Genomic DNA, 14,022 nt, shown 5'->3' with positions numbered 1-14,022 from the left:
TAGCCAGCGAGGCAAGCAGTAGGTGGCATAGTAGAAGGGTGACAGTGCCCGAGAGCATAACCACTGCGCTGAGGGCAGAACCTAACAGGCCATATCCTTAATTGGGTGTCGTTACATAACTGTAGTGTTGACAAATTTGCACTTTTTGAGGTCTGTTAGGTTCCGCCCTCAAATAAAACAATGAATAAAAGTCCCATGATGGTAGTGGCTGCCCATTACTGCTTATCACCTAAATGTTGCATTTCCAATCTCCCATATATTTTTGGGGTAAATGTTTATATACACGGCTCACAAAAATGAAGGGAACACTAAAATAACACATCCTAGATCTGAATGAATGAAATATTCTTATTAAATACTTTTTTCTTTACATAGTTGAATGTCGCACAAAAATGATCAATGGAAATAAAATTGAACAACCCATGGAGGTCTGGATTTGGAGTCACACTCAAAATTAAAGTGGAAAACCACACTACAGGCTGATCCAACTTTGATGTAATGTCCTTAAAGTCAAAATGAGGCTCGGTAGTGTGTGTGGCCTCCACGTGCCTGTATGACCTCCCTACAATGCCTGGGCACGCTCCTGATGAGGTGGCCGATGGTCTCCTGAGGGATCTCCTCCCAGACCTGGACTAAAGCATCCGCCAACTCCTGGACAGTCTGTGGTGCAATGTGGCGTTGGTGGATGGAGCGAGACATGATGTCCCAGATGTGCTCAATTGGATTCAGGTCTGGGGAACGGGGAGGCCAGTTCATAGCATCAATGCCTTCCTCTTGCAGGAACTGCTGACACACTACAGCCACATTGAGGTCTAGCATTGTCTTGCATTAGGAGGACCCCAGGGACAATCACACCAGCATATGGTCTCACAAGGGGTCTGAGGATCTCATCTCGGTACCTAATGGCAGTCAGGCTACCTCTGGCGAGCACATGCGGCCCCCCAAAGAAATGCCACCCCACACATGACTGACCCACCGCCAAACCGGTCATGCTGGAGGATGTTGCAGGCAGCAGAACATTCTCCACGGCGTCTCCAGACTCTGTCACGTCTGTCACGTGCTCAGTGTGAACCTGCTTTCATCTGTGAAGAGCACAGGGCGCCAGTGGTGAATTTTCCAATCTTGGTGTTCTCTGGCAAATGCCAAATGTCCTGCACGGTGTTGGGCTGTAAGCACAACCCCCACCTGTGGACGTCGGGCCCTCATACCACCCTCATGGAGTCTGTTTCTGACCGTTTGAGCAGACACATGCACATTTGTGGCCTGCTGGAGGTCATTTGCAGGGCTCTGGCAGTGCTCCTCCTGCTCCTCCTTGCACAAAGGCGGAGGTAGCGGTCCTGCTGCTGGGTTGTTTCCCTCCTACGGCCTCCTCCACGTCTCCTGATGTACTGGCCTGTCTTCTGGTAGTGCCTCCATACTCTGGACACTACGCTGACAGACACAGCAAACCTTCTTGCCACAGCTCGCATTGATGTGCCACCCTGGATGAGCTGCACTACCTGAGCCACTTGTGTGGGTTGTAGACTCCGTCTCATGCTACTATTAGAGTGAAAGCACCGCCAGCATTCAAAAGTGACCAAAACATCAGCCAGGAAGTATAGGAACTGAGAAGTGGTCTGTGGTCACCACATACAGAACCACTCCTTTATTGGGGGTGTCTTGCAAATTTCCTATAATTTCCACCTGTTGTCTATTCCATTTGCACAACAGCATGTGGAATTTATTGTCAATCAGTGTTGTTTCCTAAGTGGACAGTTTGATTTCACAGAAGTGTGATTGACTTGGAGTTACATTGTGTTGTTTAAGTGTTCCCTTTGATCAGTGTATAATTATATATATATTTAATATAACGGCATCAGCACTTACCCGTCCAGAAGTACGTCCTGTCCTTGCAGAAACAGCTACTCAATGTTTGAATCATAACACTCAAAGATTCCTCAAACAAAAAATCTGTCTCACTTTCCCGATCAATCTCTTCTATAATCTGGTGCAAATCTGTATACTTAGACTTGGACTTCGCCTTTCCTGATTTATTCGCCATGATGTCTTCAATGAAATTGTTGAAAAAACACTTTCCAAAATACTACTTTCCAAAACACTGCTGTGCGTAACAAGCGTGACTGCAACTACTCTGATGGTCAAGGCGAGAATGAAGTCCGTTACTCATGCGTTTACAAACAAGGGGTGGTGGTCCAACCCATAAACATCACATACTGGCGTTTACCTCAGCTCATTGGCTATCTACCCAGCTAGATTTCAAGAAGATCAGTGGTCATTGGGCAGAAATACAGTCAATCAACGAAGCTTCGCAGATATTATTGGTGCGCAATGAAGTCATTGCTCGTCGTCTTCAAATCAGTTCACTTCGGTCAATACATCCCGCAAAAAAAAACAATCAAGTTTGGCTGTGTTGCAAACATCCAGAGGATTGCACTGAAACCAACTATGACTAGATAAACGATTGTTTAGTATGTGTAATTACGTCGAATTCTCCATAAAAAGTTGATAGAGATGGAATTCACGACAAAAACGGTTTACAAAATGTTTCATTTTAGGCTATAAAAATTGATTTTATCAAAGAAAACTGCATTTCTTTTGATCACTGGGACCCTCAGGAAGATAAATAAGAGCAAGATATCAGAATGTAAGTCATAATTTTACCTTCAGATGTGAATGTGTCAAAACCTTCATGGCGGAAAATGTTTTTTGTTGTTGATCGCTCTTCTCAAACAAAAGCATGGTATTTGTTCTCTGTAATAGCTATTTTAAATTGGAAAACGTAGTTTGTTACCAAGATTCTAATCTTTTGAAGGATGTAGGACACTTGCATTTTCAAGAATGTTTGTTACGACATTGTATTTTTAGCTGTCACTCTGAAATTTCCCCCTGATGTTGATCCCTGTACGGGGATCGCAGCCATAAGAGGTCACCTTCAGATCCATTTTATTTGTTCCTTCTTTGTTATTCCTTATCCATACAATCCATTATGTACAATTGCACTAAATATGATTTGAATAACGCACGATTTTAAATCCCAGCAGTCTTTAATACATTCCAGAGCAAAAGGTTTAACAGTTGTTTTTAATTAAATAAATATATATATTAATTGGAATATAACTAATAACATTTAATAACAACAACTTAACTAACTAATTCAGTGTAACATTGACATGGCAACTGTTATGCTTTGCTATTGCACAATTCTAATTTGTAGATAGGTCACAAATAAAGCTATCCCCAGTAAAATTGGAGCACAACTCATGAGCCCACCTCCTGCACCGCTCACACCTAATCCAGACCCCACCTGTGACTGAAAACAGGGGGAAAGATGCCAATTGAAAAGCTCTCTTAAAAATGGAGCTAGCTATAGTATCTAGCTATATTAGATAAAATGCTGTGTAAAACAGCTAAAAGGCTAAAAAGTAACAATAACTGTAAAACTATCAGTCATTAGTGGAAACATTTACAACTAGTAAGGTTGCTAGCTAGCACTCCTAACAGCTTATTCTAAATAGCTAGCTGGCTAGTATTTACTGCTGGTGAAGTAACTAGCGAGCAAATTAGCATAAACTAGCGCTAACTGGGCTAGTCATTGTCTAAATTACAGGTGGAAACACATACTAGGGGCCAATTACCCCCTAGTAAGAGGGGGAGGGGGTGTAGCCCCAACACACTCATCCAACATATTACTACTTTACTTAAATTATCTACATTTTTCTCTCTAAACAAGTGGATTATTTATCTTAAGGCTTTCCTTCTTGTATATTTAAAAAACAATTATAGATCTAACTTCATTGGAATATATCTACAACACAGAGAGTGTTAATTGTAACATATTTGGGTCTTAATGCAAATTAAAGGGAGGGGGGGAAGTTGCCCGAGGAAGCTAGTTACCCCATATTACCGTAACTTTGGCAAATAGGTAAAAAAATATATATAATAATCTTAACCTATGACAAAATGTGGCTTAAAAATGCAGATTATGAACCAATAATCTGTGGGTGATGTAAATTTCGTTCCTCTATCAAAATAACTCAATTATGAAAGACCCATTAAAATAAGCTTTAATTAAGTAGCCACCTCTATAAACAGTCCCTCAACTCCACGTGAGGTGACCGTCATTCACAACAACATTGGCGAGGGACAGACGGCTATTAACACATCCTTGTATCCCCCAATGCACTGGCAGATCTGCCAGACAAATAATAGAAACAAAAACAAAGGATCTGTGCCAACGATGTGGTCAACAAAGTACATTCTGCTTGAAACGACCTGAGTTTCCAACGAAAAACCCACAACATATTACATCCGATTCCACTCAGGACATATTTCTGTCAACAGAAAACGAGCAACATGCATTTTGTTTTTCTTACCAGTTGCATTCTTCCCACATATGAGGTGCTGGTTGGGCTGCAGCAGACCCCAGATCTCTGAGTCATTGTTGATGGCCTGCTCTAGGGACTCAAGCGTAAATGTGGAGGTACCGTTGTCATTCTCGATGAGCGCGCTCCGCTGCACTCGGCTGAATACCTCAAGGAACAGGCTTTCCACACAGGCAGTGAAGTATATAGCCGCGTGCTCATGGACCCGGAGTGCCACTCGATTCTCAACCATCCACTTGAAAAAATGTCCTACAGAAAAGACGAGCCCGCACCGCGCTGACTTGCCCCGGTATAATTTATCCCTAGTGCTCATATTATAGAGCGAAAGTGCACCGAGTGCTGCGGTGATGCAGTTGACAGAGATGGTCCAGGAGAGAACCATCTTGATGGCGCTTTGGATCTCGTGCTTGGTGCACTTGGCATAGCGCAGACTGAGGCGCTGAGCCTCCCGGGCGACCCTCACCAACGCCCGACTGACCAGTGCTGAGAGCTTGGCCAGGACCTCTTGTGACGGGCTCCCGACACATAGCTCCTCTTTCTTCCTGAGTGCACACTCCACCTCGCTGAGGCTCCATGGCACGTCCTCCAGCTCGGGAAGCTTGGCGCATTGGCTGGAGAACTCCAATATATCCGTGTCCTCCGCCAGGACGGTGTTGACCGTGTCCAAGCTGTTGTGTCGGCTGTGCATAGATTCAGTCAGATGCCAGCAGTTTCCCCCATGCGCATATGACAGATTCGTGTCCGAACAACACAGCGACACACTGGAAGACCTGAAGGAGTCAGCGGCTCCACCATAACCGGAATCGAGCGTTAAATCCTCCAGCGTCCTCACAGCTGTCTTACTCTTGCCTGTCATGGCTGCATTGCATACTAAAGGTCTGTTTTTTCAATGAATGCCACAAACCCTGTCTCTGTCGCAGCTATTCCACGGCTCCAAGAGTTATATTCGGCTACATACAATCTCTGTAAATGAAGTGAATCTTGTACCTAGTTTTCGCTTTCTTGCGTTTACTGAAAATATTCCATTAAACTGGTCTTTCTCTAACTCCTCCGTAACCTGAGAGAGATCGAATCCACAAGCCACTGCATCAGGCGCAGCACGGACTCGTGCATGGAGAGGAGGGGCTAGGCACATGGTTGGCTGCTAAAGGCCAATCTGATGCCTTTATTACTCTTGACTGACATATTCAATTTGTCAACTGGGATGTATTATGATATTAGCTGTTGATGGGCACATTAAACATGTTTCAAATATGACTGGAAAGGGATTTACTCAAAAATCTGAGTCTTATATCATAATAAATACAACAGACTTAAAACAGGCAGATTAAGAATGACACTCTCCCACACATTTATACACCTGCTATTGAGCAGGCCTAATGGCTGGGATGGTGTTGCATTTAGCACATTAACAATGTCTGTCTGCACATATGAAGACACACTCCGTACATTACATGCACATAATAATGTGATTGTTGTGGATTATCAGATTCATATGATAGTTGATTAAAATGTTTACATGCTTTGGAAGAAGAATGATTATCCTGTTTACATGGACACATCTGAAATCAGGCTACCTGATGGCACTCTGATGAATGCATAAAATTGGCAATCTAAATAAACATTCAACCACTGCGACCATGCTATTTTTTGAACATATGAAGTTTGTATGTGAAAATTACTTCTAAGACGCATACATTCAGTTGTTTCAAACTCACTTAGTTCATGTTAAAGACTTGCTCGGCTGGTGCTTGCACATGTGCAGCTCAAATATACAGCTGAGATGCCGATTGGGGTGTTTAAATATCCTAATAATTCGAAAGATTGCTCAGAAAACCTTGTGTTAAATCGGAGTATGCTTACTTCGAATTTGGCCTTACACTGATTTAAGATAGGCAAAGCAATCTTTCGATTGCACAAAGGTGTTTACATGACTGTTGCATGATCTGCCTACTGCTATAACCAGTTTAATAGTGATGCATGTAAACGAACTCACTGATATAAGCTACAAATCAATAGACTGCTTGGGAAAAATTATAAAAAATAATTCGACTATGGCAATGATATGAAAATGGAATGAATACAGGATCCTGAAATACACATAGATAAACATTCACAATATTGATGGAAAGGATAAAAAACATCAGTGTCTTTGGGGTGAAGGTCCTATCTTCACAGAGGTGCAATGTTACTGAATGTTGGGACTATATACAGATATGGTTTTCGGTCAGGTAGGTAGGCTTAAAATAATTAATTATGTCCGCTCAGCTCAATGCTACATTTCTTCCTGCAACCTTCTGAATGGCTCACATCACTGAACATACCCTTGCAGTCCTACTGCAGATAATCTTATGGAAACATCATCAAATGCCAAAAGGATATAAAGGAACAATCAAGAAATGGCAGTGGGCTAAAGGCTATATGAACATTTTAACTATGTAGTTTGTACAATCCTAATTGATTGGGTATTTTTTATATTTCCTCATTTGAGTGCCATAAAACACTGGTACTGGTACTTATTAGTTACCCTGTTTTTCATTCAGGATTTAGATTTATAGCGTTACACACATTATTCAACATTCGTTTTACTCATATGCGTAGTGCCCTTTATCACATCCATTGCGTATTGCACAATATGCTATCAACATTCATAACAACTCACCCAGCAAAATTTGCCTCATGAAGAGCTTATAAATGCGTTTAGCATTTTTATGCTAAATTAATTTGTTATAAATGCAATGTAATGCATATGAGGCTTATAAATGTTCATATGTTTATTACATTTGTTAGAAGCATTCATAACGCGGTCATGACACTTTTAAAAAGCCTAAAATGAAAAAAGCCTATTATTCATTAATCATTCATTTAAAATACACTTAATGTAAATACAGGTTGTTCATAGAAAGGGCTTCCAATGCTGTTATAACCCTAGACACACAGATTAGGCACAGTCCTGGACTAAAAAGCACATTCAATGCAGATTAGGGAACACAATGGAAATAAGTCACTGACTTTGTGTTATCCTTGTAAAGTTTTTAAAATGTATGTGCTGTGTGTGGATATGATTTTTTTTAAACTGGCAAATACAATAAATCAATCAAAAATGCTTTTTAGTGCAATCTCCATTTAAAATGCTTTTTGTCCAGGACTAGTTTTAATCAGTGAAAAAAAAAAGTGAAACCGAGCCTTAGTGTTTACTATCACTTACTATCAAAAAGTTGAGTATGGAGCAGGATAGATGAATATTAAGCATTAAAGAAATACATTGACTAAAGGTAATGGCCTCACTTCAGCGACTGACAAGTATTAGGCTACATCAGGAGGGAGAGCAAAAGACCCACGACTGTTAAAACCTCTCTAGGCTAGGGGGCGGTATTTTCACATCCGGATGAAAAGTGTGCCCAAAGTAAACTGCCTGCTACTCAGGACCAGAAGCAAGGATATGCATATTATTAGTAGATATGGATTGAAAACACTGAAGTTTCTAAAACTGTTTGAATGATGTCTGTGAGTATAACATAACTTATTTGGCGGGCGAAACCCCGACGACAAACCATACAGGAATTTTGTTTTTGAGGTCACTCTCTTTTCAATGTGATTTCTATGGGGATCTAGATTTCTAAGCCACTTGCTTGCAGTTCCCATCGCTTCCACTGGATGTCAACAGTCTAGAAATTGGTTGATGTTTCTCCTTTGAGAAATGAAGAAGTAGCCCTGTTCAGAACGAGGGTCGAGTGAAGTGTACTGTTGTGGTTAAGGTGCGTGACCTGAAAGCTCGCTCCACTTTGTTTTTATCCACTATTGAATGCAGTTTATCCCTTCTTAAATTTGATTGATTATTTATGTTAAAAAATACCTAAAGTTGTATTAGGAAAGTTGTTTGAAATGTTTGGACAAAGATAACAGGTAATTTATTAGATATTTTGTAGTCATGTTGTGCAAGTTGGAACCGGAGTTTTTCTGGATCAAACGCGCCAAAAAAATGGACATTTTGGAGATATAACGACGGAATACATCGAACAAAAGAACCATTTGTGATGTTTATGGGGCATATTGGAGTGCCAACAGGAGAAGCTCTTCAAAGGTAAGGCATGAATTATATCTGTCACGCTCTGACCATAGAGAGCCCTTGTTTCTCTATGTTGTTTAGGTCAGAGCGTGACTAGGGGGGTCTTCTAGTCATTGTATTTCTTTGTTGGTGATTTTTGTATGGTTCCCAATTAGAGGCAGCTGGTAATCGTTGCCTCTTATTGGGGATCATATTTAAGTAGTGTCAAGTTCTTACCTTAGTATCTTTTTATGCCTTTGTGTTAGGTTGGTCAGGGCGTGAGTTGGGGTGGGTAGTCTATATTATTTTTTCTATGTTATATTTCTATGTGTTTGGCCTAGTATGGTTCTCATTCAGAGGCAGGTGTCGTTCGTTGTCTCTGATTGAGAATCATACTTAGGTAGCCTGTTTTCCCCATTTTGGTTGTGGGTGAGTGCTTTCTGTTTTTGTGTCTGCACCAGAAAACTGTTTCGGTTGTTCTCTGTGTTTTGTTAATCGGTGTTCAGTTCCATTATTAAAAGCATGAACACGTACCACGCTGCACCTTCTTCCACCTACGGCAGCCATTACAGAAACACCTACCAACCAAGGACCAAGCAGCGTGGTGCAGGCTGGGGGATATCGCCGCCCCAAGGAAGAACTGGAGGCAGCGAGAGCTGAGCGGCGGCGATATGAGGAGGTAGCACGGCAGCTCGAGAGGCAGCAGCCCCCCCAAAATGGGGGGAGGAGGGCACACGGGGAGTGTGGCGGAGTCAGGTTGGAGAGACCTGAGCCCACACCTCGTGCTTACCGGAGGAAGCGCCGTACTGGTCAGGCACCGTGTTATGCGGTCAAGCGCACGGTGTCTCCAGTATGCGCTCATAGCCCGGTGCGCTATAGGCCAGCCCCCCGCAAGTGCCATGCGAGTGTAGGTATCCAGCCAGGGCGTATTGTGCCGGCCCAGCGTGTTTGGTCTCTGGTACGCCGTTTCGGCCCAGGGTATCCTGCGCCGGTAGTTGCGTGCTGTGTCTCCAGGGTGCTGGGAGGGTGCAGTGCGTCCTATGCCTGCGCACCGCCCGGTTTTGATCCTAAGGGAGAGGTGTGAGTGGTATGCACCAGATCTCCAGTGCTCACCCACAGCCCGGTTCAACCTGTGCCTGCACTCTGGAGGGTCCAGGCTAAAGTGGTCATCCAGCCTGGAGGAGTGGTGCCAATGCTGCGCACCAGAGCTCCAGTGCTCCCCCACAGCTCGGGCCATCCAGTGCCTCCTCCATGCACCAGGCCTCCTGTAGGTCTCCCCAGCCTGGTGGGTCCTGTGGCAGCCCCACGCACGCACCAGGCTGTCTCTGCGTCTCCTCCCTCCAGGATCGCCAGGCATTGAAATCAGTGGTATGCTGAATTATTTTTTTCTTGATGGTTTGTCCTCTGGGTTTCGCCTGCCAACTTTTAGAAACTTTAGAGTGTTTTCTATCCAAATCTACCAATTTAATGCATATCCTAGCTTCTGGGCTTGAGTAGCAGGCAGTTTACTTTGGGCACACTTTTATACGGACGTCAAAACACCTCTCCCTATCCCAAAGTTAATAAAGGTCTTATAAATCATTTGACATTGAGGATTCACAAAGCATTTATAAACATGTCATGCATCTTGGTAGAGCATTGCAACTCCAGGATATTGGGTTCTGTTCCCGGGACCACCCATACATAAAAATGTATTCACGCATGACTATAAGTCGCTTTGGATAAGAGTGGCTGTTAAATGTTATATATTATATTTTATTAAAACATTTCTAGGATCGCCCAACCTCTGTCCCTTTTGGGTGCATAGTCAATATTGGACCTGACTTCAACTTCCCCCAAAATGCTGTGCTGCAGGATGACGCACACTCTAAACTGCAGTCATGTACAGCAAATAAACATTGGTATGGCCTTTTAACTTTTAGCCTAATTCAGTTTTTTTCCCAAATTCCATTTTCTTAGTTTTGTTTTTCCAGGTTTTGGGTTTCCAATATTTTTACCACATTTTTTCCACACATGAAGTGATGGGACATGAAGAAAGGTTAATCACACTCGTGCTTTCTGACTGTTCTTACCCCTCTGTCACTTCTAACACATCCGCGGTGCTGCTGACCCCTGTTGGGCCGTTGAAGCTATCCTCTTCCACCTTGCTTGCATCCTAAAAAAGATACACTCCCATGTAAATTGAATCTACATCAAGAGAAGATGCACTCGAGTGTGGAGGTAAGGTAACCTGTTTAAGGACGGCCTCGCCGGGGATTCCCTCTCCACAGATAAACCTCATTCTGTTCATAGTCATTGTATGTGTGGACCCACAGAAAGAGGTAGGTAAAGTGTGGGGTAAATTGTTTAACTTCTCCAGGGTAGGGGGCAGTATTTGGAATATTGGTTGAAAAGCATGCCCAAATTAAACTGCCTTCTACTCGGGGCCCAGAAGATACGATATGCATATAATTAGTAGATTTGGATAGAAAACACTCTAAAGTTTCCAAACCGGTTAAAATAATCTCTGTGTAACACAACTGATTTGGCAGGCAAACACCTGACAAAAATCCATTCAGGAAGTAGGATTTTTTGTTGATGTTGTAGTTTTCTATTGACTTAGGACTCAAAATGCAGTTCATATGCCTTCCACTAGATGTCAACGGTCTTTAGAAATTGTTTCAGGCTTGTATTCTGAAAAATGAGGGAGTAAGAGCAGTCTGAATGAGTGGACCTGCCTTGTCACAGAGCTTTTTCATGCACGCGACCAGAGTGTGCCTTTTCTTGTTTAACTTTTATATTGACGACATTATTGTCCGGTTGAAATATTATAGATAATTTAGGCTAAAATGAACCTGAGGATTGAATATAAACATAGTTTGCATGTTTCTATGACCTTTACGGATACAATTTAGATTTTTTGTCTGCTTGTTTTGAGCCTGTGGATTACTGAAGAAAACACGCGAACAAAACGGAGGTTTTCGGATATAAAGAGAGACTTTATCGAACAAAAGGAACATTTATTGAATAAATAAATGTCTTCTGAGTGCAAATATATGAAGATCAAAGGTAAGGGATTCATTTTATCTCTATTTCTGACTTGTGTAACTCTTCTACTTGGCTGGATTCTGTTTGTAATGATTTGTCTGCTGGGCTATGTTCTCAAATAATTGAAATGTATGCTTTCGCCGTAAAGCATTTTTGAAATCTGACACCATGGTTGGATTCACAAGAAGTTAAACCTATGTTTAATAGTTGTATCTTTTCTGAATTTTTATAATGAGTATTTCTGTATTTGAATTTGGCGATCTGCAATCTCACTGGATGTTGACCAGGTGGGACGCTAGCATCCCACATACCCTAGAGAGGTTAACTGTTGTTGTTTTAAATGCGCTGAGTATGTATGATTTTTGTTTGCTCGAGCCCCTACAAAAGAATGGGGGGGGAGGCATTGATTGTTTTTCTTTTGCAAGGTGAAATGTTCAATTTGTAAGTGTTTGAGTAGATAAAATAAAAGCTTTGAATCATCTGTTCCACCAACAAGCTCTCTTCGCGGCGATGACAACCAGCAGTTAAGCAGATTGGTCCCAAAGACGAGACTTGGTCCCGAACACAGTGCCATTTCAGTGAAAGGAGATGGATTGGTCGATGATGACGAGGGATACTTTTGGAAAGACTGTTTTGAAGACAAAAAGTGAGTGATGTCTTTGAAGCATAAATATGATGTGACTTTTTATACGGAAGCTAAAGGTGTTGCTGTCATGGATCTAAAAAGCGCCTTTCCAAAACGTATAAAATTACTAAAAGTTGCCTATAAACTTTTACAAATCACTTCAAACTACTTTTGTAAACCAACTTTAGGTATTAATAAACGTTAATAATCGATAAAATTGATCACGGGGCGATCTGTATTCGATAGCAGCAAGTCTTGAAATCATCGTCCATATTTTGCCTCTCATAACTTCCTTCGGTGGACCCCAAGACAGGAAGTGCCTATTCGTCATCACACCAAGGATAAACTACTAATAAAATGCCAGTACTGGCAACATCGTGTGGAATCTGTAGGCATTGTAAACGGGTCTCTATCTCTATCTTGCCGTAGACAATACATAGACTGGCGGATGAATATTATATATTTTTTTTTTGTGAACAGTTTTCCTCTGGATTTTTACTCCTAAACACGTTCTGTTAAAGCCACAGACATGATTTAACCAGTTTTAGAGACTTCAGAGTGTTTTCTATCCATACATACTAATCATACTATGCATATACTACATTCCTGCCATGAGTAGCAGGACGTTGAAATGTTGCGCGATTTTTAACAAAAATCTGCGAAAATTCGCAGCATCTTAAACAGGTGAGAAGTTGTCTGATTTTCATGTGACATGCCTGTTTAGAAAGAACTTCCGCGTGGTCACTGTGCACATGTACAATCACCACTTGTTAGATGTTGCAGATAATAATTTTTGTCCAGGTAATGTCCTCAGCACATTTACATTCAGGACTCACTGGGATACTGGAAAGGGAGGAGGCCATTCCAGACCATCCTGGGGGAGGATCCAGAGTGGTTTGGAGGGTTTTGTACACCCCCCAGCACTCTTCTTACTGGGCAGATAGAGGGACTCTTTTTTTATGACCGACAGCTCCCCTTTTGCAAGCGATGCATGGCCTAAGGGCAAATTTTTGCTTCATGTAGCACACGGAGATGCCGTTTCTGCCTCTGAGGCACACTAGGCCAAGGACTGTACGAAGCCAAGGAAACATGGTGGGGCGAAACATGGTGGGGCGGGCTGGCGGGCAGAAATATGGAAAAGAAAGGAAGCAAACACATGCTAACAAGAACTAATCATACTAACAAAAGTAAAGAAATAAGGAAAAGGAAAAACCCAGACCACGCCCTAAAGGTGCCGAAGCACCTGTAGTTCCTCCAACGGTCACTCCGCCAGGTTTCAAAAAGACAAGAATCAAGAACACGAGTAAATCTGAACAAAATACCAAATTAAACTTAAATCAAAAGGAAAGGCGCCCTCTGACCATCGATCGCTTGATCTTAGCCAAAAGGCAGAGAAGCGATAAGCCACAAATTCACCTCTGTCCCCACCAGGCAACCGGGGGGTCTTGGGAGACCTCTGCAGTTTGTCAAAGTGGGCTCCTCATATCACCATGCACCCCCAACTTTTTCCTGGTGACAGGCAAGTAGCTTTTCATAATTCTTGGATATAGGGGGCGCTATTTTAATTTTTGGATGAAAAACGTTCCCGTTTTAAACAAGATATTTTGTCACGAAAAGATGCTCAACTATGCATATAATTTACAGCTTTGGAAAGAAGACACTCTGACGTTTCCAAAACTGCAAAGATATTGTCTGTGAGTGCCACAGAACTGATGTTACAGAAAAAACCCAGATAAAAATCCAATCAAGAAGCATTTTTTGAAACCGCCTCATGCCAATGACTCCTTATATGGTTGTGAATGGGCCAAGAATGAGCTTAGGCTTTCTGTCGCTTTCCCAAGGTGTCAACAGCATTGTGACGTATTTGTAGGCATATAATTGGAAGATTGACCATAAGAGACTACATCTACCAGGTGGTCGCTTGGTGTCGTCCGTCGCAA

The 14,022-nt window shown here is 42.2% G+C and overlaps 1 protein-coding gene across 3 annotated transcripts in view; it reads right to left on the bottom strand.

The window, feature by feature from the left end:
- Positions 1-5,495, bottom strand: part of LOC110500296 (ankyrin repeat- and BTB/POZ domain-containing protein 3-A) — a 206,469-nt gene extending 200,974 nt beyond the window's left edge. For all 3 annotated transcript variants that reach the window (XM_021577600.3, XM_090214343.1, XM_090214344.1), the window contains exon 1: positions 4,374-5,495. In XM_021577600.3, coding sequence (XP_021433275.3) covers positions 4,374-5,238 — 865 coding nt within the window. In that variant the 5' untranslated portion in view covers positions 5,239-5,495. The remainder of the gene's footprint in view (positions 1-4,373) is intronic.
- Between the last annotated feature and the right edge of the window lie 8,527 nt (positions 5,496-14,022).

The sequence above is a fragment of the Oncorhynchus mykiss genome, chromosome 21 (assembly GCF_057628025.1).
Source record: "Oncorhynchus mykiss isolate SJ-2025 chromosome 21, ASM5762802v1, whole genome shotgun sequence".
Lineage (NCBI taxonomy): Eukaryota > Metazoa > Chordata > Actinopteri > Salmoniformes > Salmonidae > Oncorhynchus > Oncorhynchus mykiss.
This window is presented reverse-complemented; position numbering and strand designations above follow the sequence as displayed.